The following is a 23601-nucleotide window of genomic DNA, read 5'->3' on the forward strand; positions in this document are numbered from 1 at the left end:
GGGTTTAAGTTTTCCATCACTGCAAATTTATAGTGTAATGCTGTCTTAATGAGATTAACGATGTCCTTTGTCAAGAATTTAATAAAATATTATATGGTTTGCCTGGGCCAAGGAACTACAAAGGCATTTGGGTTCATAGTGGCCCTCTTAGTCCATATTTTAGCCAGAATATCTGCTATGTAGAGTTAAGTATGGGTATTCTAACAGGCAAACCCTGATTAAGATCCATTGAAGTATAGTTACATCTGGTTTGTTTCTGATGATCATAAAAATACTTAAATTTCCATCTTAATCTATTTGGAAAGACCAAAGTATTTCAAAAATTAATTCCAAAGAGGAACATGTACTGCTTATTTATGATTACAAAAGAAAGAGACCAAACAGACCCAGAAGCCTCCAAAAATCTCATCTTATTTGGAAGCTGAGAAGGACAGAACTAAACAACAGTAGACAGCAACTTTGAAAGGCCCGTGAACATGAGTTAGGAACAGAATCTGTGCTTTCCATTTTTTTGTCTGAACAACCGGATTCAACTTTATTTTTTTTTTCACCTTATAATCATTGTTGTGTCTGGACGGATATTTGTTCAAATTGGACTGATTTTCTAGTTTTATAAAACTCCCTGTCTGCATCATGGATCAAGAGCGCTGAGTTACTTCCAGCAGTACACAGCTGGGAGTGATTCTATTCAGCGACATTCTGTGTTGTCCCGTTTTGGTTTTATACTAATGTGTTCCTACACACCCACATAGCTGAGGATTGCAGCAGACAAGAGTCTCCTTTTCTTCCTTGACGTGTCTCAGAACATTTTAAATTGGCGGATTCTCCTTTGTCTTTCAAATAGTGAAGTACTTGCAAGCAGCTTTGTTTGCACGCACGAATATTATTTTTTTTTAAGAAAGCTCCACAGACAGAGAAGACTGAAATGGAAAGTTACAACAATTCAGACAGTTTCCTCTTATGCTTTTGAGGGATGATAGTGGCTTGACATGAACGAGCAGGAGAAATACTGTGTACCAAGACCAGCATGACAGGAGAGAGAGAGACAAAAAAGAAAGAGCAAGGGAGAAGTGTATGTAATGTATTGTTTAAATGTATTGTTGTATTGATTTTTAAAAGTGATTGAAAATCGAATATATTGAAGAAAATTGTTCTATTGACCGATGACTGTTCCATAGCAACTCTTCAGTACCATCTGTTATCAGTTCTATTAATGAGGGTCTTTGCAAGCTAGATGATAGTAACGAGAAACATTATTTGTGCAATTAAAATACATATATTGTGCATACCAATATATAAACATGTATCATTATCTGTGACTGTGAACGATGATATTATAATGCTGTAGGCACAGGCAATAAAGACAGACACTCCACAATATTCATTTAGTTTAATATCTAAACTGATGAAAACCAGAAGATATATTTATAAATTATTTTGCCATACTACAAAAAAAATCAAAAAGATTTTTTTAAGGTATGAGTTAGATTGTGGTCATTTTTAAAATGATGATTTATAGTTAAAGTTAATCAAAATAAAGAGCACATTAGAAAAACAAAACACAACTAGAGGGAAACTTTCACTAGAACGGAAAATAATTTTAAAGTGGTACTGTGGCCACTTCTATTATATAAATATTTGTGTAAGCAGTTGTGATTGTTGTCACGACTACCGTTCTTTCACATTTTGCCCTAAAGATGTTTAAATGAAGCATTCTATACATATTTATCCACTTTTTCAGATACAATAAAGTTACTCTCTTGATCTTCCTATTTTTACTATGTACTTCTGTGTGTGTGTGTGTGTGTGTGGGAGAGAGAGAGAGAGAGAGAGAGTCTACATGGGTATGTGTAATTATATGATTCTTTTTATCCATCTGGCTATTTATGCCAAACAACAGAAGTCACCAATAGTAAAAATGTATTTGAATCATTTGGCATAACGTGAAGAAGCCTTGGAAAGATTTGAAAACCAGGCTCAGGAGATGACAGACATCAGGGTCATTCCTAGGTTTCACTGCCTGAATAATCTGGTCACAGTTCCTTTGCAGACATTGTTGTTACCTCTTCCTCTCCCACCCTCACCGATACTATTCTCTCTTTCACTATCGTGATCTTATTTTACTTATCTCCCCAATCTTGCACTTCAAATGTTCAACATTCAGAACCCTAGACCAAAGTCATATACACATCCTCAAACTGCGAAAGGGAGTGGAGAAGAAAGATCTGCTTACTTCCACTGCCTTGGTAGGAGGTAGGGTCCTGAATGCCCTCAGTGCTATACACAAGGCCAGTTATGCCATAATAGAAATGAAGGCTGCATGTCTGCACAGCCAAGAAGTGATAAGGGTTTACTACATTTTTCAGGTAGTTTAGTTTTTAGGAAGTTATTTTGCTGAGCTAGCATACCAAAACATAGTTCTACATTTCCACTAAATCAAGGGTCTGAGTAGTTTAATGGCTTTTGTTTGCCACATTTCTCTCCGGAATGATGACACAAATGCATTTAGTTACTCTTATTCAATAAACTCAAATCTGAATGCCATTATATATTAGCTAGTATTTTCCCTAAACTTAGGACTGTTACAGACTAGAGATACACTACAAAAGATAGTTTTCCGTGTCACAAGGGTTATGATAAAATGTCAACTAAGTATTAGGTAGACACCAAGAAAGAGAAACAACAGACTCTGTGTGACAAGGTCAGGAGACAGTTTCACAGAGCGGGGGCAACTTGAGCTGGGTCATGAAAGTTAAGTAGATAACTATGTTTTATTTTCTATTTTTTAAAAAAGGAAATAAAGGAAAACATTTTGTAGAATAGACATGATAATATTATGACAAAGAATTTTCAAGACACCTGGTATATTTTTAACCAGATGTCACTACATTGGATGTGTAGCAAGCAAGAAAGAGGGTGGAAATCGGTGAGTTTAGAGAGATGGATGGCGGCCAGGTTATAAATGTTTAGATTACTGAGGAGTTTGGCTGTTATGCCATAGGCAACAGGCAATGCACAGAGGTGTTTAAACAAGATAGGGATGGGATCAAACAGTTTTTAGGGATAAAATTTCTGTGGCAGTGTGAAAGATGAACAGAAGTGCAGTCATGCAAGGAAGACTAGTTAGGATGCTTTTGCAGTAGATGTAAGGAGGGCAGGATATCCTTACACAAAAGTATAGATGATGGGTAGATAAATATATAGACACATAGATAATGTTAATCTAGAGATAAAGTTTGGAAGCAGAAATCTTAGAATGGTGAAAAGTATGACATATTTGTCCTCAAAGTACCTTTTACCATTTTCTGTGTTTTTTTTTTTTTTTGTGGAATAACATTTATTAAGGCTGGTTTATATTCATTTATTTAGTAAAAATGGCAGAAATTTAGGGGATAAAGATGGCTGTGAATCAGTTACCAGTATTTATTAAATTCTATTTTATCGATTATGCTATTATAGTTGTCCCAAATTTTCCCCCTTTGCTCCTCTCCACCCAGCACCCCCACTCCCTCAGGTAATTGCCACACCATTGTTGACTTCCATGGGTTGTGCATATATGTTCTCTGGCTACTCTATTTCCTGTGCTGTCCTTTACATCCCCATGGCTACTCTGTAACTGCCTATTTGTACTTCTTAATGCCCTCATTTCCTCATCCATTCCCCCACACTCATCTCCCATCTGGCAGTCATCAAAGTGTTTTTCATATCCATGATTCTCTCTCTATTCTTCTTGTTTGCTTAGTTTGTTTTGGGGGTTCATTGTTGATAGATATGTATTTATTGCCACTTTACTGTTGATAGTTTTGATCTTCTATTTCTTAAATAAGTCCCTTTAATACTTTACATAATAATGTTTTGGTGAGGAAGAACCCCTTTAGTTTTTTCTTGTCTGGGAAGTTCTTTATCTGCCCGTCGATTCTAAATGATAGCTTTGCTGAGTAGAGTAATCTTGGATGTGGGTCCCTGCTTTCCATGACTTTAAATATTTCTTTCCAGTCCCTTTCATCCTGCAAAGTTTCTTTAGAGAAATCAGCTGACAGTGTTATGGGAACTCCCCTAAAGGTAACTAACATCTTTAACATCTTTTCTCTCACTGCTTTAAATATTCCTTTTTATTTTTAACCTTTGGTATTTTAATTATGATAAGTCTTGGAGTGGGCCTCTTTGCATCCATCTTGTTTGGGACTCTCTGTGCTTCCTGGACTTGCATGTCTATTTCCTTCACCAAATTGGGGAAGTTCTCTTTCATTATTTTTTTCAAATAAATTTCCAATTTATTGCTCTTTCTCCTCTCCTTTTGGTGCCCCTATGATGCAAATGTTAGAAGGCTTGAAGTTCTCCCAGAGGCTGCTTACACTATCCTTGTTTTGGGGGGGATTCTTTTTTCCTCTCGTTGTTCTGATTGGTTGTTTTTTGCTTCCTTATGTTCCAAATCTTTGACTTGATTCTTGGCGTCATCCACTCTACTATCATTTCCCTGTAAATTGTTTTTTATTTCAATTAGTGAATCCTTCATTTCTGACTAGATTTTTTTTATGCTTCTGAGATCCTCATTAAGTTCCTTGAACATCTGTATAAACAGTGTTTTGAACTCTGCATCTGGTAGATTGCTTATTTCTTTTTTTTGTTCAGTTTTTTTCTGAAGTTTTGATCTGTTCTTTCCATGTATCTTTGTCTTCTAATTTTGGCAACCCATCTGTGTTTGTTTCTATGTATTAGGTAGAACTGCTATGACTCTCTATCTTGGTAATGTGGTCCAATGTAGTAGATATCCTGTAGGGTCCAGGGGCACAGCCTCCCCTATCACCCAAGCTGGGTATTTGAGGTGTGCCCTCTGTGTGGGCTAAGCACACCTTCCTCTTGTAGTTGAGCCTTGATTGCTGTTGGCAGGTCAATAGGATGGATTTACCTAGGCCAGTTAGCTACAAGGACTGGCTGTGACCATTGACTACCAATCCCCACCCTCTGTGGAGGATCAGATCTGCAGGGGCAGCATAGTGGTGCTCTAATGAGGTCTGTAGCTGTCCACTGGGTGCACAGGCCCTCGGGTTTCCTGAGTGGTACAGTTCAACGTCAACCCCCACTTGTATTCTGCCTGGGGTCCCCCTGTGTGAGACATAAAGGACTCTGAAATAGCTGATATTTGTGCTGGCCTTGGTGATTCCCAGGCAAAACCATGCTGTGAATCTAGGGTGGCTGCTGCTAGTGCTGAGCCTGGGGCCACTTAGCAGGGGTTACAGTAGCTGGGGGCTTACTGAGGCTGGCTGTTGCTTATCTGATAGGACTTAGGAAGTTGTGAAGCATGAGCCAAGCCCAGTTATTCATATGGAAAAGTAACTGTTAATGGTTTGGATGATATTGTAAATTGTGCAGGATGGAGTCTCAGGGGATCTCCAGGGTGGGGCCAACAATGTTAGCCAGGTTGATGTAATTTCAGATATGGTACCCACCTTCCAGCTCTGTGGCTCTTTAGGGGGAGGGCTCAGAAAAGAGGCAATGGTCTCTGCCTACCTTTCTGTCTGGAGAAAGATGTCTCCCAATTCCTGCCTTGATGCCAGATACTTCAGTTCCTCTCTGTATATCACTGATACCTTTCAAACTGATACACTGACCCAGGGCTAGAGCTCAGAGGGATTGAGTCTGAGTGATTTTGTGTGTGGTTTCTTTAAGGGGAACTTCTTGGGACTCCAGAGGTTCTTCCACCAACTCAATCCCCACTCGTTTTTGCAGCCAAAAGTTATAGAGACTTATCTTCCTGGCACTGAAACCCTGGGATGGAGGACCTAGGATGGGTCTAGGACTCCTCACTCCCAAGATATCCCTCTCAAATTTTATCCAACACACATGGAAGTGGGACCCACCTGTTCCATGTCTCCACCCTTCCTACCAGTCTGGATGGATGTGGTTTGTTTAGTTCCATAGTTGTTGGACTTCCATTCAATTTCTGGTGGTTCTGAGTGATGTTTTTTTCTATAATTTAGTTGTAATTTTGATGTGATTGTGTGAGGAGATGAGCCATGTTTACCTATGCTGCCATCATGACTAGAAGTAATTACCAATATTTTTGTAGTTGGTCTTCATGAAGCCAGTCAATAATGGAGGTGTGAAAGGTGGATGATTTGGACTTTTAAAAAAGAAGTTGTGATTCACAAGTGGAACTGATTTGTAGGTAGTATGTGGAAGCCAGAAGATTAGTTTCCCTCTCCCAGTGATTCTAGGGTCCACTGGGGAAAGCTACAAAAGTGTCATTGTCAGAGGAAATTAAGGCTTCAGTTTCATTAAAAATAGTGAAGGGGGCTTTCTTAAGATGGGGAAATTTATAAATAAATTATACGACTTATAAAACTCTGATGGAAGTTGTCCTGTGAGTGTGAATATGGAAGGGGAAAGGGAAACTAGATAGCATAAGAATCAGGATTTATGTTGGAGGAAAAAATGATTTTCATTTAGAGAAGGGAAGGAAGGAGGCAGGGTGGAAATTTAATATTAAAATTAATTTTGGTTTATTTGGAGTTGAAATAATTATGTTTGAAATCTAGCTGTGCCAGTTAGCTTCTGGAAATTATTTTATTTATTTGTAATGCTGTAACTAGGGTTCTTTGAACTGAATTCTTTTTTTTGGCTGCCAGAACAATCTTCCTGTTCATCACCTAGAGAAACATTGCCTAAGTCTAATAGAACAAATCTGAATTGTGCTGCACAGCAGATACTTACTCATACATGGGATACATTTCACGGACTCAGTTGTAGTTCTTCAAACGACAACACTTATGTATTAAATATGACTCTAAGTTCGAGTTGCTCATTTTTGCAAAGTAAAAGCTAGGAGAACGGAAAACTGTACATGGAAAATAGAACCACCTGCTGATTTCTGGCCTGCAGGTGTCTTGAAGAGACTGTCAACTGTTTTGCTAACCCAGTACTTTATTTTGCTTTTCCTGATTTCCTGTTTTCCTGATTCTGAATGGGATTGCAAGTTTTCTTTTGGAGTATCCAATAATTGTTTTCACACTTGATTTAAGAAATGTGAATTTAATATTTTACTGTTACTGATATTGACAACTTCTAAAAATCCAGAGAATGAGATAGATCATATACATATACACATATATGTACACATATATGGTTACATACACACATATATACTTATATATATAATGTTTCTATAGATTCTTTGCCAAATTTTATTAAGAAAATTTTCCTGCCTACAGAAAGTTGAAAGAATCATACAATAAACACCTATATTCATCTCTAGATTTAAAAATTAACATCTAGTTGTATTTGCTTTATCATACATCTACCCATTTTGTACATAACTATCCATAAATCTCTCTTAAACTCTGATCTATTGCATACTTCATGACTAAGCAATTCATCTTAAATATCACTAACTAAAGTTCAAAAATGATTTACCTTTTTTTTTAAGGAAAAATATGCCTATAGTGAAATGTTCAAGTCTTCACTGGATGTAGCATTTACTCATTGAAAGTAGTAGTAAAATTTTAACAAATACATTGAAAGTAACATTAAAATTTTAACAAAGAAAATTTTAACAAAGTAATGTTAAAATTTTAACATACATATGCACACACACACACACATATATATACACACATATATAATCTGTATTATACAAACTCCAATTGGAATGTTAGCATCACCCCAGAAGTTTCCTTTATGCCTGTTCATAATCGGTCTTTACCCCTAGAGTCAACCTTTTTTAATATGTTATTTTCCCAATGAATTAGGCTTACTTGTTCTTAAAGGTCACTTAAATGAATAGTAGAGTATGCACTCTTTCTCTCTCTTTTTGGTAAAACTTCTATTTTTTGGCATCATCTTGTTGTCGCATGTATCAGTAGTTTCATTTATTTTAGTGTGGGATAGTATTCCATTGTAGGAATACACCCTAGGTTCCGTATCAGTTCTTCCATTGATGGAAACACGGGCTACTTACAGATTTGACTTCTATGAGAAAAGTTTCTGTGAACATTCTTGTATAGTCTCTTCAGGGACAGGTACTATTATTTCTACTGGGTAGTAACCTAAGAATGGAATTTGGGGGGCATGAAGTAGTTCTACATTGAAATTTATTTTAAATGCCTGTTTTCTAAAGTGGTTGTATTGATTTACACAACTAATAACAATAGAGTAGAGTTCTATTGCTCCACAAACTTTTAAACATTTGGTGTTCTCAATCTTTTTAATATTATACTCTTCTAAAGAAAAATAACCTTGTAAATATATAAATTTACTGCTATCCATCCACCCTCTATTCCTTTGTTATAATCACCACATATATTAAATGAACATATGTTGAACCCCCTCAAAGCAATATTATAGTTTTTCTTTAAACATTGAAATGTATTTAGAGAATTTAGGAGGAAAGTCTATTGATTTATATTCATGGATACTTACACTTTCTTCTGTTATCTTCAATTTTCCATTAAATTCATGCAGTGATTTTTTTCTTCTTTTAAAAAAGTTTTTATCCCTACCTTCCACATTCAATCCAACCTCACCTTGTCTTTGTCCATGGGTCCTTCATACATCTTCCTTGACTTGACCTTTCCCCTTCTTTCCCCCATTACTCCCTTTCCCCTTCCCCTCTGATCACTCTCAGTTTGTTCTTTATTTTAATATCTCTGGTTATATTTTGCACACTTGTTTGTTTTGTTCATTGGGTTCCACTTATAGGTGAGATCATATGGTAGTTTTCTTCCCCCACCTGGCTTATTTCACTCAGCATAATACTCTCCAGTTCCGTCCATGTTGTCATGAGGGTAGGAGTTCCTTCTTTCTGTCTGCTGTGTAGCATTCCATTATGTAAATGTTCCACAGTTTTTGACCCACTCATTTGCTGATGGACACTTAGGCTATTTCCAGCACTTGATTATTGTAAATAAGGTTGCTAAGAACATTGGGGTGCATAGGTTCTTTTGAATTGGTGTTTCAGGATTCTTAGGCTATAATCCCAGCAGTGGAATAGCTGGGTCAAAAGACAGGTCTATTTTTAGTTTTTTGAAGAAATTCCATTCTGTTTTCCACAGTGGCTGTATCAGTCTGCATTTCTACCAACAATGTGCTAGGGTTCCTTTTTCTCCACAACCTCACCAGCACTTGTTGTTAGTTGATTTATGATGGCCATTCTGATTGGTATCAAGTGGTATCTCATTGTTGTTTTAATTTTCATCTCTCTGATGGCTATTGATGCTGAACATCCTTTCATATGTCTCTGGGCCCTGTATATATTCCCCTTGGAAAACTGTATGTTCAGGTCCTTTGCCCATTTTTTTTATAATATTTTTTAAAGATTTTATTTATTTATTTTTAGAGATGGAAGGAAGGGAGATAGAGAGAAACATCAATGTGTGGTTGCTGGGGGTCATGGCCTGCAACCCAGGCATGTACCCTGACTGGGAATCAAACCTGCAACACTTTGGTTTGCAGCCCGCGCTCAATCCACTAAGCTATGCCAGCCAGGGCTTCTTTGCCCATTTTTCAACTGGGTTGTTTGTCTTCCTGGAGAGGAGTCATGTTGGTGTACTTTTTTTAGTTCGTATTTGGCATTTTTTGTAGTTTCTAGTCCTCTTCTGAGATTTCCACATTTTCTTCTTTTATAATCATATTGAGTTGCCCTTGATCATTGTTGTAAAAACTTCTTTAAAATATTTCTGTGCTTGTTCCAGAATCTGGGTAATATTGATGTTGGTCCCCATTCACTGCTTCTCTCCAAAATGTGGATCGCATTTTATTGTTCCTTTGTATGTCTAGCATTATTTATATTGCATTCTGGATATTATGAAAGATACATTGTAGAAATAGGGATCGTTTTACATCCTTCTGAAGAATAATTATCCATCTTTCATTTTCTTGTTACATCAGTTGGTTAAATTATCTGTACTCAAGCTCCAAACTCTTGTATTTCCTGTGGTATGCAACAGCTGTGATCATTGTTTTAGCACCAACTGGGGCACTTTGAGACTGCATAGGGCGTATGTATATCTGGCATCAGTGAGGAATTTGGGAAGAGTTTATACACCTATTTTGAGGCTCCCTTCCTGTGGCTTTGTTTCTCCCAGCATTGTTTTCACTTTCCAGCAGCCATGGTTGCTCTTAGTTCTGTCCTCTGGTTCTTCAGGACAGCTAAAAAAGAGAGTGTAAAACTTTGGATTTCTTTCTCTATTTTTAAAAATTATTTTATTATTGTTCAATTACAGTTGTCTGCATTTACTCCCTACCATTCCCCCTCCCATGCCAGCCAAACCCACCTGTCTCCCTAGCTTCCACCCCCTTGGTTTTGTCCATGTGTCCCTTATAGTTGTTCCTGAAAACCTTTCCCTCCATTATTCCCCCTCCCACCTCCTCTCTAGCTACTGTCAGATTGTTCTTAATTTCAATGTTTCTGGTTATATTTTGCTTGCTTTTTTCTTTTGTTTACTAGGTTCCAGTTAAAGGTGAGGTCATATGGTATTTGGCCCTCGCTATGTGGCTTATTGAGTTTCCCTTTGAGTTTTAGCCACCTTGCATTGTGCAGTCTATAGAACTTCCAGTATCTTCCTTCTTCTAAGCATACACATCCCTCCTGGGTTACCTGCTTTGGGTTTAGTCTCCCATGTGTTCAGATATCTTGGGTTTTTAAAAATATATTTTGTTCCTATTTTATAGCTGTTATCTGTGAGAGATTTGGTCCAATAGAAGCTAATCCACATTATTAAAAGTAGAACCTTCATATGAAGGTTTAAAAATGCTTCTGCCATTTAAATCTAGAATTTGTGGTGTTGATCACTGAAATTACAAAAACTTGTGTGAGCATACTATAGTATTTGAGCAAGCATATACAAAATAAAAATATTAGAAATCTAGTAAATTTTCTAAATGTTTGCCATATTATAGCAAAATTTTTATTTTTTATATTATGTAGACAGACTTTTCTTAGATCATCTGCTTACTAGATATATATTATAGAATATATATTATCTTCATAGTATATATATTTTCATCTTTAGCAGGAATATATAATATAGAGAGAATAAATATTATTTATGTTTTGTTTAGATTTTGGTTTTTAAGCCACAAATCCAACAATTTATTTACTCTAGCCACTGTTCAGAAAAAAAAAGTCAATTATAATTGTATGGATAATGATCACTGGCTTTTGTGTCATTAACATTACATGACCTCAAGTTGAACAAAGAGTCTGTTAGGTCAATACTCTATAAAGATTCACCAACTATTTGTAGTTCATTTACACTTGCAATGTTTATATAATCCTAACCAAGTAACCCATATTGAATATGGCAATAAATATTGCTCTGCTGCTTTTGAATGGGCATAAATAGGTACAGCCTAATAAAGCTAATATCTAATGAAAATGGTCTGTAATCTATAATTCAACCTGCTAAAGATTGAATATAAGCTCAGATATTGACTAACTTTTCAAATTAATCATTAGCAACTGATTTGGGGCCTTTCCTGACCAATGCACTTCATTGATTTTTTTAAAAAAATAAGCAGCAAAAGAGCTGATAAAGTTTTAGTATGCAACTGTTCTCTTACCACCAACCAAGGCAATTAAATTATGCAAGGGTTAATTTTGAGTACATGATCAATAAGTATAACAGAAACAAGTCAATGGAAAAAAAACAAGAAAAACAAATGTAAATGTCAATAATGGGTTATTTTATGAGTAAAAAACTCAATAAAGCATCAAAGGAATGGGGACTGAGTATTTCTTTTATTAAATATATAAATTAATAAGCTTTGCTGAGGACTGGGTTTTGGCTCCTCTTCATGCTCAAAGAGAATAAATCTGAGTTAAAGAGCTGATTTCAAATCTTACTAATTAGTTATTAGTCTTACTAATTTATAACTTTGTGCGTATTGTTTATCTTCTCTGAGCTGTACTTTCTTCACTTGTAAAATGGGAGTAATAAAACACATCCAATGGGGTTACTGGGGATTATACCATGTTATTTAATGAATATGAAATAGTTTTGGAATGAATGATACTTCTATACTTCTTTTTCTTTAAATTATTTATTTATTTATTTTTAGAGAGTGAGGAAGGGGAGGAGAAAGAGAGGGAGAGTAACATCAATGTGTGGTTGAACTCATGTGGCCCCTGCTGGGGATCTAGCCCACAACCCAGGCATGTGCCCTGACTAGGAGTCGAACTCGTGATCCTTTGGTCCTCAGGCCAGCACTCGATCCACTGAGCCACACCAGCCAGGGCTATACCTGAAATTCTGTTATAGTCATATCATTTTGCTCACATTTTATTTGTTTAATTCTGTGGGGGAATTGGGACGTCATTCAATTCTATATTTGCAAAAACATATATATATATATATATATATATATATATATATAAAAACATACATATATATGTGTGTGTGTGTATATATATATATATATATATATATATATAGTAAGATAATTTTAACCAGTTATTTCTCTGTTTTAAACCCCTTTTATGATTACTTAGATCTGAGAAAGTATAGGTCTGACCAATTCAAATTAGGTAGGTCCCACAGGACTGCCCCAAAGCAGGGCATGGAGATTCTGACCCATACCTACAAAGCAGAACCCAAGGTCAGGGTCAAGGTCAGCACTAGTCAGAGGTGAAAAAGGAGACAAAAAACATAGAGCAAAACTGACGATGTCCTGGTACGGTTTTAGAAATGTTGGCTCCTGCACAAAAGAATGTTTGTGTAAGAAAGTTGGCTTTGTTTGAAGGGGCTAGAAGGGGTTGAACTACCTAAACTGATTCTGCAGGGGCAACGAGAACAAAATTGAAATTGTTCCCAATAACCCTTGTACACACAATCAGTTAAAACTAAAAAAAAAAAAAAAAAAAGATAAATAACCTTTGTATAGCACTGTACTTTTAAAAAACACTATATTTCCTCATAGTATAAATAATATCAGTTTTATGAGCAGCTAATATATTTACGACATCTAACTGTATTAGCTGACCTCACATCACATTGACAGGATGTCCCATGGAATTGGGTTTAGAGCATAAAGGTGATGTGGCGGCCTGGGAGAGGCGAATTCATCAGGAAGAATGAGTTTTATTATGACTTCTGTTAAGTAAGAAAAAAGTAAGTTCTGAACTCCTGGCAAACAAAGGCAAGTTGGAAATTTCAAAAAACAATAAGATGGAGAAAAGCACAAGGCAAGAGGGCTACGTGGTTGGTGGGGGCTGGAATGGAACAGCAGAATCAGAGGGATTCTAGAAACTTAATATGAGGACGGAGGGAATACAGAGAAGATTCTTTGGAGGCAGCTTTTTGGGATTCGGAGAGAATGAGATGAGAACTGAGGTGTGGCCTAGTCACATAAATTCACTACCTGTCTGGAATTTTGAAAGCGATTACAATAGGGACTCCAATTATTAAAATTAGTTTCCATTTTCTGTACTATTGCATATTTCAATGAAATTCTAAGCTTAAACAGGACCACAAATTGGTGCTAGATTTATTGGGTTTCATATGGCACTTGTTGAAACCATGCAGTGTAATGATAAGAGGATAACTCTGGAGCCAGATTGCTTGGGCTTAAATCACAGCTCTGGTGCTTGCTAGTTGTCTTCTTGGGCAAAATTGTGAACATTTTTAAGAAAATAGGGGTAACAGTAGTGCGTAGCTCATACAGGTGTTGTGTGTAGCAAGCTAGTCCGTGCAGACATAGAGTGTGAGTCCCTGACAGAATGGTGCCTGGCACATTATAAACATTCATTAATGCTATGTATTGTTGTTTTTGTTATTCAGAAGATGCAGAAGAACATTTATGAGGCCAGACTTTAGAATTAATTTATTTTAGAAATATTTTGAGTCCTTACTCTGTACCCAGCATGTGCTGAGATTTGAAGATAAGACAGAAAGTGACCTCAAAGCTCTAGGGATCCCAGCAGAACATCAAGACATAAGATTTAGTCAGGAAAGGACATTTGCTTAGAGGTTGAATTTTTGTAGACTTACTTGGCACCTGTATAGAACAGAAACCTCCTAGATAGTTAGTATGTTCCTCACATTAACTTCAGTCAAATTACCCATGATCTCAAATACTCAAGATGAGTTTTTCAGTTAAAGAATTATTTTTGCTGAGTAATTGTTACTAAATTATCATTGAAAGAGGTCAATCAGATGCAAATACTAGACATGTATGAAGCCGAATTGACAGTTAGTCCCAGAAAATAAGAGCCTGAGCTGGCTTCTCATGGAATGAAAGGCCACCCAGTCCTGCACTGAATCAGCCTCTAAGGTTGTTTCCAAGGAAGCCAGTACTTTTTTTTACCTAACAAATAATTTCTGGTATATGATATGAATTACTATGATGTACAATACAGTTTGCCATAGCAGAGAAGGTATTAATAATGGTTTTCAAAAATTTTCAGCATTTCCAATCTTTTCCAGTCTGGATCTAAAGGGAGTTACAATAACCCTTTACATTAAATGATAATTGGAGCAGAAAAATGACCATGAAAAACATAGGTGCCCTGGCTGGCGTAGCTCAGTGGATGGAGCGCGGGCTGGGAACCAAAGTGTCCCAGGTTCGATTCCCAGCCAGGGTACATGCCTGGGTTGCAGGCCATAACCCCCAGCAACCGCACATTGATGTTTCTCTCTTTCTCTCTATCTCTCTCCCTTTCCTCTCTAAAAATAAATAAATAAAATCTTTAAAAAAACTAGTAAATTGAAAAATAAAATTAAAAAAAACATAGGTGCATGGTTGTACAAAATATTTACATATGATGATAGTTTACTCTAGATGCAGTGATTTTCAACCTTTTGCATCTCATGGAACACATAAACTACTTACTAAAATTCTGCAGCATACCAAAAAAATATTATGTTTTTCGTTGTTCTGACCAAAAAATAGGTATAATTTTGATTGATTTAAAAAGGACTAATAATAGAAATTACCTCTCTTTTTGCTCAGAAGTGACTTTTAAAAAATCAGGTCTTTATAATCATATAAAGAATTTCTGGTACCAAGAATTAACCAATCAAATACAATCTTATTATGTGACATGACCAATGAGATGCAACTCTGTTATATGACTTACATATTTATGGTTCAAGATGGGGTATTCACACCAGATAGCTATTGGTGTGTTGACTGTTTTCATCTTTTTTATTTGACAGTCTAATAGAAAAGAGGTCATACCCCTGACTAAAGAGTCAGGTATTGCATGTTTTAAAAATTCTTGTGGCACACTGGTTGAAAATCTCTGTACTAGATAAGAGCTGAAATGGAAGATGAAAGATAAAATAAGATTTTTGCCAATAACAGGAAGGAAAGATTTTTAAAGAGTATGTGTTAGAGACAGTACTTTCTAATTGAGTAGTAGAGGTTAATAAATTAAGAAGATTTCTTTAAAGTCCATGTTAAAGATGCAAAAAGAAAAATATTATTTTGATAATACATGCTATGTATGTATTGTACGTAAGTCAGATATTTATCACTGATTATTTTATTTTGATTAATTTAGTGCTCTGAAAAATATCTTAACTTCATTTTAAAATGCAGCAAAATCATAGCACATTGCTTCTGGTCCACACTCCTTCATTTGTTCCATTGTTTTCAGGTTTATTCCCTGCTGTCTTGAATCTTGCTTCTAATGCTCTCATCACTACAAATGCAACATGTGGAGAAAAAGAACCTGAAATGTATTGCAAATTGGTGGAGCACGTGCCTGGGCAGCCTGTGAGGAACCCCCAGTGTCGAATCTGCAACCAAAACAGCAGCAATCCAAATCGTATGTATTTGAATATATTTCTTGTGGCAATGGGGAGGATTTATAATAGAGATTTTGCAGAAAATCTGCATCCAAAGTCTAGAGGCTTATGATCCTCAAGATTCTTAGCATTCTCATCTACTGTGAGCTTATTTACAGCCCTTCTCTGTCACTTGACAAACATTAGACTTCCTTATCTGAGGCAGGTACAGTGCTGGCATGGGGTTTTCTAGCTGAAGACCCATGGCAGTCATTAGGTTTACTATCTCCAAACTAGCATCTGGGGATGTGGTTGTTAATTTAGGCTTTAGTCATTTATTGGTCACTTATGTACCAGGTTCTGTGGTGGGGATCCCTGGCTTCAATGAATGAAGAAATGGGCAAACAAAGCAGACTATTGCTAGCTAGATAGTGTGGTAAGTACAAAAGAAAGAAAGAATGAGCATAGAGAGAGGATAGTCACAAACTCGGTCTTGGTATAAATGAAGGGTTAGCAAACAAAATGATATCTAAGCTGAGATTCAAGGACAAGTTTGGGCTGAGCAAGAGAGAAGAGAGAAAAAGGAAAAGTAAGAATTCTGGGAGGAAAAATCAGAGTAAGAAAGGAAACCTCACTTACTCTGGGAACTACCAGTATTTAGGAGTGGCTAGAACTGAGGGTGTCAGAGGGCAGAGGGTAGAGATGAGTCTGATGCATAAGCAGGAACCAGATAATGAAGGGTCTTAACCCCCACCAGAAGAGTGTTGTACCTATTCAAGCATTTGAATGCCTGCCACTAGCAATGCATTGTACTGAAGCATAATAAGTCATACATACATACAATGTTAAGGCCCTTGACTTAAGGGACTTAGAGGAGAAAACAGGGGAAAAGAAAAGTAAATTGAGTGCTGAGGGAACATCTAGAGATTCCTAGGAGAAAACAACCTGTATACTGAAAAACTAAGAGATAATAAAATGAAAAGGAGAAAAATATTTTTTTTAAAAATTATTTATTTATTTGTAGATAAAGAGGAAGTGAAGGAGAAAGAGAGGGAGAGAAACATCAATGGGTGAGAGATACATGATTGGTTGCCCCTTGCACACCCCCAACTGGGGACGTGGCCTGCAACCCAGGCATGTGCCCTGGCTGTGAATTGAACTGGTGACTTTTCGGTTCTCAGGCCAGCTTTCAGTCCACTGAGCCACACCAGCCAGTTCTGAAGAAAGATATTTTTTTAAAAAATTTTTTTAAGATTTTATTTATTTATTTTTAGAGAGAGAAGGGAGGGGTAAAGAGAGAGAGAAACATCAATGTGCAGTTGCTGGGGGCCGTGGCCTGCAACCCAGGTATGTGCCCTGACTGGGAAATTGAACCTGTGATGCTTTGGTTTCCAGCCTGCGCTCAATCCACTGAGCTATGCCAGCCAGGGTGGAGAAAGATATTACATAAGAAAAAGCATACATAAATCTTGAAGGTATAGAATAGCATGATATATTCAGAGAACTACAAGTAATTTAGTTTAACCAGTAAAGCATTTCTATTGGCAAAGGGGGAATGATGGGAGATGACGGTTGATTTAGAAATATGCATTAGGAAGTCATCAAATACATATACTGGGGAGGTTAATAAAGTGAATATTGTCAATGAGGTGAGTTATAAGGGAATTAAACTTCACAGTTATATTACTTCTAAATTTGGTTAATGTTCCTTCTATTTTTGTTTTAAATTGTATAACATAGTACAAAAAAAGTTTTCATGATTTAAATTTTTGTATCAAAAGAAAGTTGGGAGGCATTGTGCATTCTTTCTTGCAGCTGGTTAAAAGAAAGAATGCATAGTCCCCTCTCTGTTATCTAATTTAGAGATCCTGAAAACAACATGTTTGGACAGTTGGAACTTTTGTGATTGAAATTGTGGTCTTATATGAGACAGAGTATTAAAAAAAAAAGTGAAGAAACCAAAAATCGTAACCACCAGAATGTCCCTTGCCTTTTAATGACTTCGGTATTCTGTGGTGCAGGTGGGTATGGTATGGTCATAGGGGTGGAGGAGGTGGTGTCACCACATCCCATCTGTTTGCTATTCTTATATAGCATGATAAGAACAAAGGATCTAAACTGAGCTCTGGAAAAACATCAGAAGCAAGAAAGTTGAAATAAGGGCCAAACAAGGAATCATTTGATGGACTATGAGCTTTTAGGTTCATTAGGGAAGATGATGAAGGTGGGGAGAAATTGCCATTGGTTCAGGAACTGGTGGCCCTGATGATTTCACAAAGGATGTGAGAACGCCTGGAGGCATGGACACGTTTTAGGGGGAGTGGAGGGTTGGTGTCGAGACTGTATGGATGTGTGCTTAGGACGGGGTAGGCAGAGAGGGAGAGTTAAAGAATATAAAATAATGTGTGTCTGTGTGGATACACGTATATATGTATGCCTACATATGTGTATATATGTATATAAATATAAATCCATATAAAAGATGTGGCAAAAGTAGGTTTATGGTTATGTGTGAAAGTTTATTCTTATATTATTTATTAATTACTGTTTTATTTTTCATACAAATAATGGAAAACCTACTTTTGCCCCAACCTGTTTTTATAGTTCCTGCCTGCAAGTATATGTTAGGGTAAATAAGGCTTGGATATAGAAAGCAAGTAAACAGATATTGAAAACAGTAAATTCAAGACTATACCTGGGGTACGTTATAAGTGATGTGAATTTCTGAGAAGTAAAGCATCCGTGGGAACTGAAGGAACGAGAGAAAGTTCCAAGGAGGTGGTTAGTCTTAGAAGGGCACTGAAAAGCTGAATTACCTGAGAAAAGAGGGGAAGGCATTTCAGTAATGGAGGGAAAAAAAGGAACTGTAGTCAGGCATGAGAGACAGGTTAGAAGTAAAGTGCAAAAATGGGGCTAGAAAAGAGTGGAGAATTTCGGTTGGAAAAATGGTTGAGATGCATCCACTAAATTGAGGCCAAGAGTGGCTTTTATTTCCCTCTTTAGAGTTCTATATTCGGGGTCTCTTTGTCTCAATGGAAGACATTCATATTTAGACAGTCTTACTCCATATTTTCACATTGGCCAAAAGTGTACATTTTTTCAGTGTAGCAGGTAACTATGAGATATATTTTATATTTTCCATTTTTATTTATTTGTAGTGTTTTTAAAATTTATCACAGCCTAGATTTACTTTGTGTGATTAATTTTAAATTACCAGCTTTATTACATTTTAAGTTCCTGTTTTAGAACTAGACATTTAGAAAGCATAATACTCCACAAGAATAAAAATCTAGGACTAACCCACATAAATATGTTCTAGGAAAAGTTGGAGCAAATGATGATAAAATTCCACAAATTCAGTGAACAGCTACAATAAATCTGGAAAGCCTATACTTAATTACCATACAAAGAAAAGGAAACTTGAACTTTCAACTGTTAATAGATTGTGCTTCCTAATTAAAAACTAACAGTTGGAAAGATTTACTTTATCAATAATTTTCTCACCAAACTTTAGATGCAGTTAGCTTTGGATTGACTTGCATAGCTATGCCTGTTAAGGATGTTATACGTTTCTATCTTGTAAATAAGGGAACTATGCCACCAATTAATCAGTTTGTACAAATTAATTATGATTAAACTTTCATAATGGGGATTAGGGTTAATTGTTAATTCATCTCTCAGTCTTCCTTTTTGTGAATAAGTCATATCAATTTGAACCGAGGTGGCAGATATCAAACTTTCCAATTAGACAGCTCCTTTTAAAGCTGTTAAAGACCCACAAATTTGATTTGGATGTGTGGTTTTATGCGTCTGTTTTTCTATCACAAATTAATCACACAATCTGTAAAGAAGTTTCAAAAGGATTTTGAGGAAATGTTCACTGTGATATCTATTATTTTTCAGAAGCAATGTGAGCAATATTTCATTTATGAGTCCTGATTCCCAGTGGGCAGACTTCCTCAACCACTCACTCACAACGCCCAGGGTGTTTATTTGATATTAGTAATGCTTCTCATATTTGTTGTTGTTTTAAAGACCTGACACCTTCCCTAGCTTCAACAGAAATAGTTAACTGGTGCTAATTAGGCAATATATTCAACAATTTTACTTTGCATTAATGAGATTGGATGCCTCGTTATGTGGACGGCTAATGTGAAAAGACTTGGTATAAAACAAAGTCCATACAGCTGTTCAGTTGAATTAAGTAATTTACCAATAAAAATTAATTATTTTTGTCCTGTCTTATAACTCATATTACCATAAGCAACTCAAAGACATAAGCCTTTATGTTTTCAGTTAAACAAGGTATAGCAAACTACCAAGGTTATTGAAGTTAATATGTAATAAAAGTGTTCATAATCTGAAAATCACATGTTTATTGAATATTCAGTTTTTAATATTTTTTCTTTTGAAGATGATTTTACTTTATTACTATACCTGTATTGCAACAAGGACTTCATTCTGCCTGATTTTTATGTTCAAAATTTTTGTTAAATGTAATTGGTCTCCAATTAATATTCAGAGCAGTGTATGTTTTGAACAGATATATAGTTAATTTCATGTATATGCATAAATAATGGTTACAATATCAATAGCTGTAATGTTCCTTGGGTAACCCTGTGAGTCAAAAGTTCCCATCCAAGATATTTTTACTGGTCCATGGCAAAATGAGAAAATGAGAAAAAAATCCAATTTTTTTAATAGACAAAAAGGAATACCTTAAAAATTATCCTTCATTTTGATATTATGTTTTTTAAAAAAAACTTTTAAATGGCCTTCATTTAATCAAATAATAGTGATGGCATATTAACTAAGAGTAAAATTAGAGAGAAGGCTACTCTTACTTAGAGAAATAAAAAGCTTGAACTCATTTTTTAAAAATGTATTTTTTTCTGAAAGTTAAGAATGCAAGAACCACTGATGTGAGTGGACTGTTGTTATCCCTACTTCAAGTATGACATACAGAATTTAGGTGTGTACTGAGTACTAAATGGTCAGACCAGGCAGACCGTCTGGCTCCTCAGACTCCAGCTCTTCATTTTCCAAATTGTGTGCTTTTTTTGTCACCATTACCATAGAACGCTTGCCTGGGTTACTGTAGGCACATCCAAAGTCCATAGTTGTTTCTAACAGTGATATGGTTTGTTCATTTTTTTTGAAGTGTTGCTTCAATTTACCCCCCAAAAATGTGTTCTGATCTAAAAGGTTATCGTTAGACCATCCATTTGAAACACCTTTTCAGAGAAGTGGTGTTATAAAAGTTCTCAAGACTGAAACCCCAAGGCATCCTTCATTCCTAAAGAAGAGAAGACCTAGCCAGCAAACTAACCCCCACTCCATCTTCGTTTCTTTGGGAAAATATGCTGACTAGCAAATGAGAGGTTAGAATGTTAATTACCTTTAATTCAGTACTCAGGCTATAAATAGGAACATCCCACATTCTCCACTCCTGCCATTCTCCCCAGTGCCTGAGCTGGGCCTTTTTAAAGGAGGAGAAAAGGAACAGAAGTTGTGGAAAACGAGAAGCACAGATTTCAGACAAAGACCCATGACTGAGGACCGAAATGGAAGGAGGGCTTTGGCAGTCCAGAGGCAATGGCTGCTGTTCTGACGTGCATGGAACTCAGTGGGAGATGAGGAACGTGAGGTGTGAAGATTGTAAGGAATAAGGACTTAAGAGAGGCCTGTGGGGGAAGGGGACAATGATTGTCCATACCTTGTATTTATTTGCTATTCTCAGTCTCTCTTTTATTCTCACAAAAGTTCCCATTCTCATATATTGGAGTAAAGGCAAGGCAAGAGCCATGTTTTGTGGGCAGGATGGAGTTTCCTGTGCAGTCCTCTTGCCATTATTGTCCAGACTTCTCCACCGAGTTAGGGAGTATGGGAACAGACAAATGCTGACTGGAAGATTTGGAGTATCTTTTATTATATTTTTAAATAGAGGTGGAAGGTTGGCAAGTTTAGAACTGACTACAAAAAGCCTCTTAAGATGGATTTGACAGCCCTTTGTATTAAAACCAGGTACATATTGAATTGCCCTAGTCTTGGTAATGAATTTGTCAGTAGGACAAGTCAGTAGGACAAGTCTGCAGGTACCTTTAAACCACAATTTAGGATTTTATGTTTCTGTTAACAGAGTTGATGGCATACTAGAGCCACCTCAAACGGTAGAGATATTGCTTTTTTAATGTTTGAATGATTGACACATCAGTTAGATTTCAATATTATTTGTTCACACTGAATTTCTGTAGTTATCGTTCAATTTGCCCATTTTAGTCCATGGTCAGAGTGCTGAGCAGGTTCTTCTTTTATAGCCTAAGTTTCAGCCATTTCACGCTGTCATTTAGAGTGCTATGGAAAGGGTGACATTAAATAAATGGGTTTGAAGATATGAGTTGCTCTCTCTTATTTTAATGTTTGATAGTCAAATGCTCATGGTTTTAACTCACTTTTACCTTTTTCCTTTAAAGTAACAGCTGTACATTTATTATGTAATCTTTTCTCCTCCTTTCACATGCTGCTGCTGATTCATTAGAGAGACACCCAATTACAAATGCTATTGATGGGAAGAACACATGGTGGCAGAGTCCCAGTATTAAGAATGGAATTGAGTACCATTACGTGACCATTACGCTGGATTTACAACAGGTATAGTGCCTCCTCCTTTTTTTAAATTCCGTATGCTGTACTTTACATTTCCATGACTATTTTGTAGCTACCAATGTGTGTTTGTTAATCCCTTCACCTTTTTTTTTGAACCAGCTTTAGTGCCTTTCTCTTTTTCTTTTAATTTTTATTTTTTCATTTTCCACTTTGAAATTGTATTTTGGTTTTGCTTTTTATGCCACTAGTAGTTGTTTGGCAAGAAGATACTCTTTCTTATCACCCTCCATTCTTTTCCTGATACAATGAACAAAGAGGCCTATTCATTTAGTATGCTATTGTTTTAAAGTTTTTGGCATTCATTTCTAAAGGACAGTTAAAGTGAATTCACAGAAAGAGTTTAGCACTAAGCCCTGAAGAGTGTGGTTCAGTTGGTTGGGCATCATTCTACAAAGCAAGAGGTCACCAGTTAGGATCAAGGTCAGGGCATATGACTGATTTGCAGGTTTGGTTCCTAGACAGGACCCTGAAAGAAAACAACCAATTGATATTTCTCTCTCACATCAATGTTCCTCTCCCTCTCTTTCTCCCTCCCTTCCTCTCTCTCTAAAAATAAATAAAATCTAAAATCTTAAAGAAGAAAGAAAGAAAGAAAGAAAGAAAGAAAGAGAGAGAGAAAGAAAGAGAGAAAGAAAGAAAGGAATTTAGCTAATGCTGATTTTGTTTTGACTAAAGGGAGTTAATGATGAAAATATAGATCAATAAAATTTTACAAAAAGAAAATATGGCAGTGCTATTTTAAAAAATTATTTTATTGTTTTTCAATTACAGCTGTCTACATTTACCCCCCACTACTCCCCCCAACCCCAGCCATCCCCACCTCCCTCCCTTGCTTCCACCCCTCCTTGGTTTTGTCCATGTGTCCTTTATACTTGTTCCTATAAACCCTTCCCCCCATTATTCCCTCCCACCTCCCCTCTGGTTACTGTCAGATTGTTTTTCATTTCAATGTTTGCTTGCTTGTTTGTTTTCTTGATTAGGTTCCAGTTACAGGTGAGATCATGGTATGTGTCCTTCACCGCCTGGCTTATTTCATTTAGCATAATGCTCTCCAGTTCCATCCATGCTTTCGCAAAGGGTGGGAGCTCTTTCTCTCTGCTGCATAGTATTCCATTGTGTAAATGTACCATAGTTTTTTGAACCACTCATTTACTGATGGGTACTTCCAATGCTTGGCTATTGTTAATTGTGCTGCTATGAACACTGGGGT

General features: G+C 36.4%; 1 protein-coding gene across 4 annotated transcripts in view; it reads left to right on the forward strand.

Moving 5' to 3' along the window:
- Positions 1-23601, forward strand: part of LAMA2 (laminin subunit alpha 2) — a 516934-nt gene that overhangs the window by 118015 nt on the left and 375318 nt on the right. For all 4 annotated transcript variants that reach the window (XM_036024687.1, XM_036024688.1, XM_028508983.2 and 1 more), the window contains exons 2-3: positions 15596-15766; positions 22264-22376. In XM_036024687.1, the coding sequence (XP_035880580.1) occupies positions 15596-15766; positions 22264-22376 (284 nt within the window). The remainder of the gene's footprint in view (positions 1-15595; positions 15767-22263; positions 22377-23601) is intronic.

Source organism: Phyllostomus discolor, chromosome 4, assembly GCF_004126475.2.
Source record: "Phyllostomus discolor isolate MPI-MPIP mPhyDis1 chromosome 4, mPhyDis1.pri.v3, whole genome shotgun sequence".
Lineage (NCBI taxonomy): Eukaryota > Metazoa > Chordata > Mammalia > Chiroptera > Phyllostomidae > Phyllostomus > Phyllostomus discolor.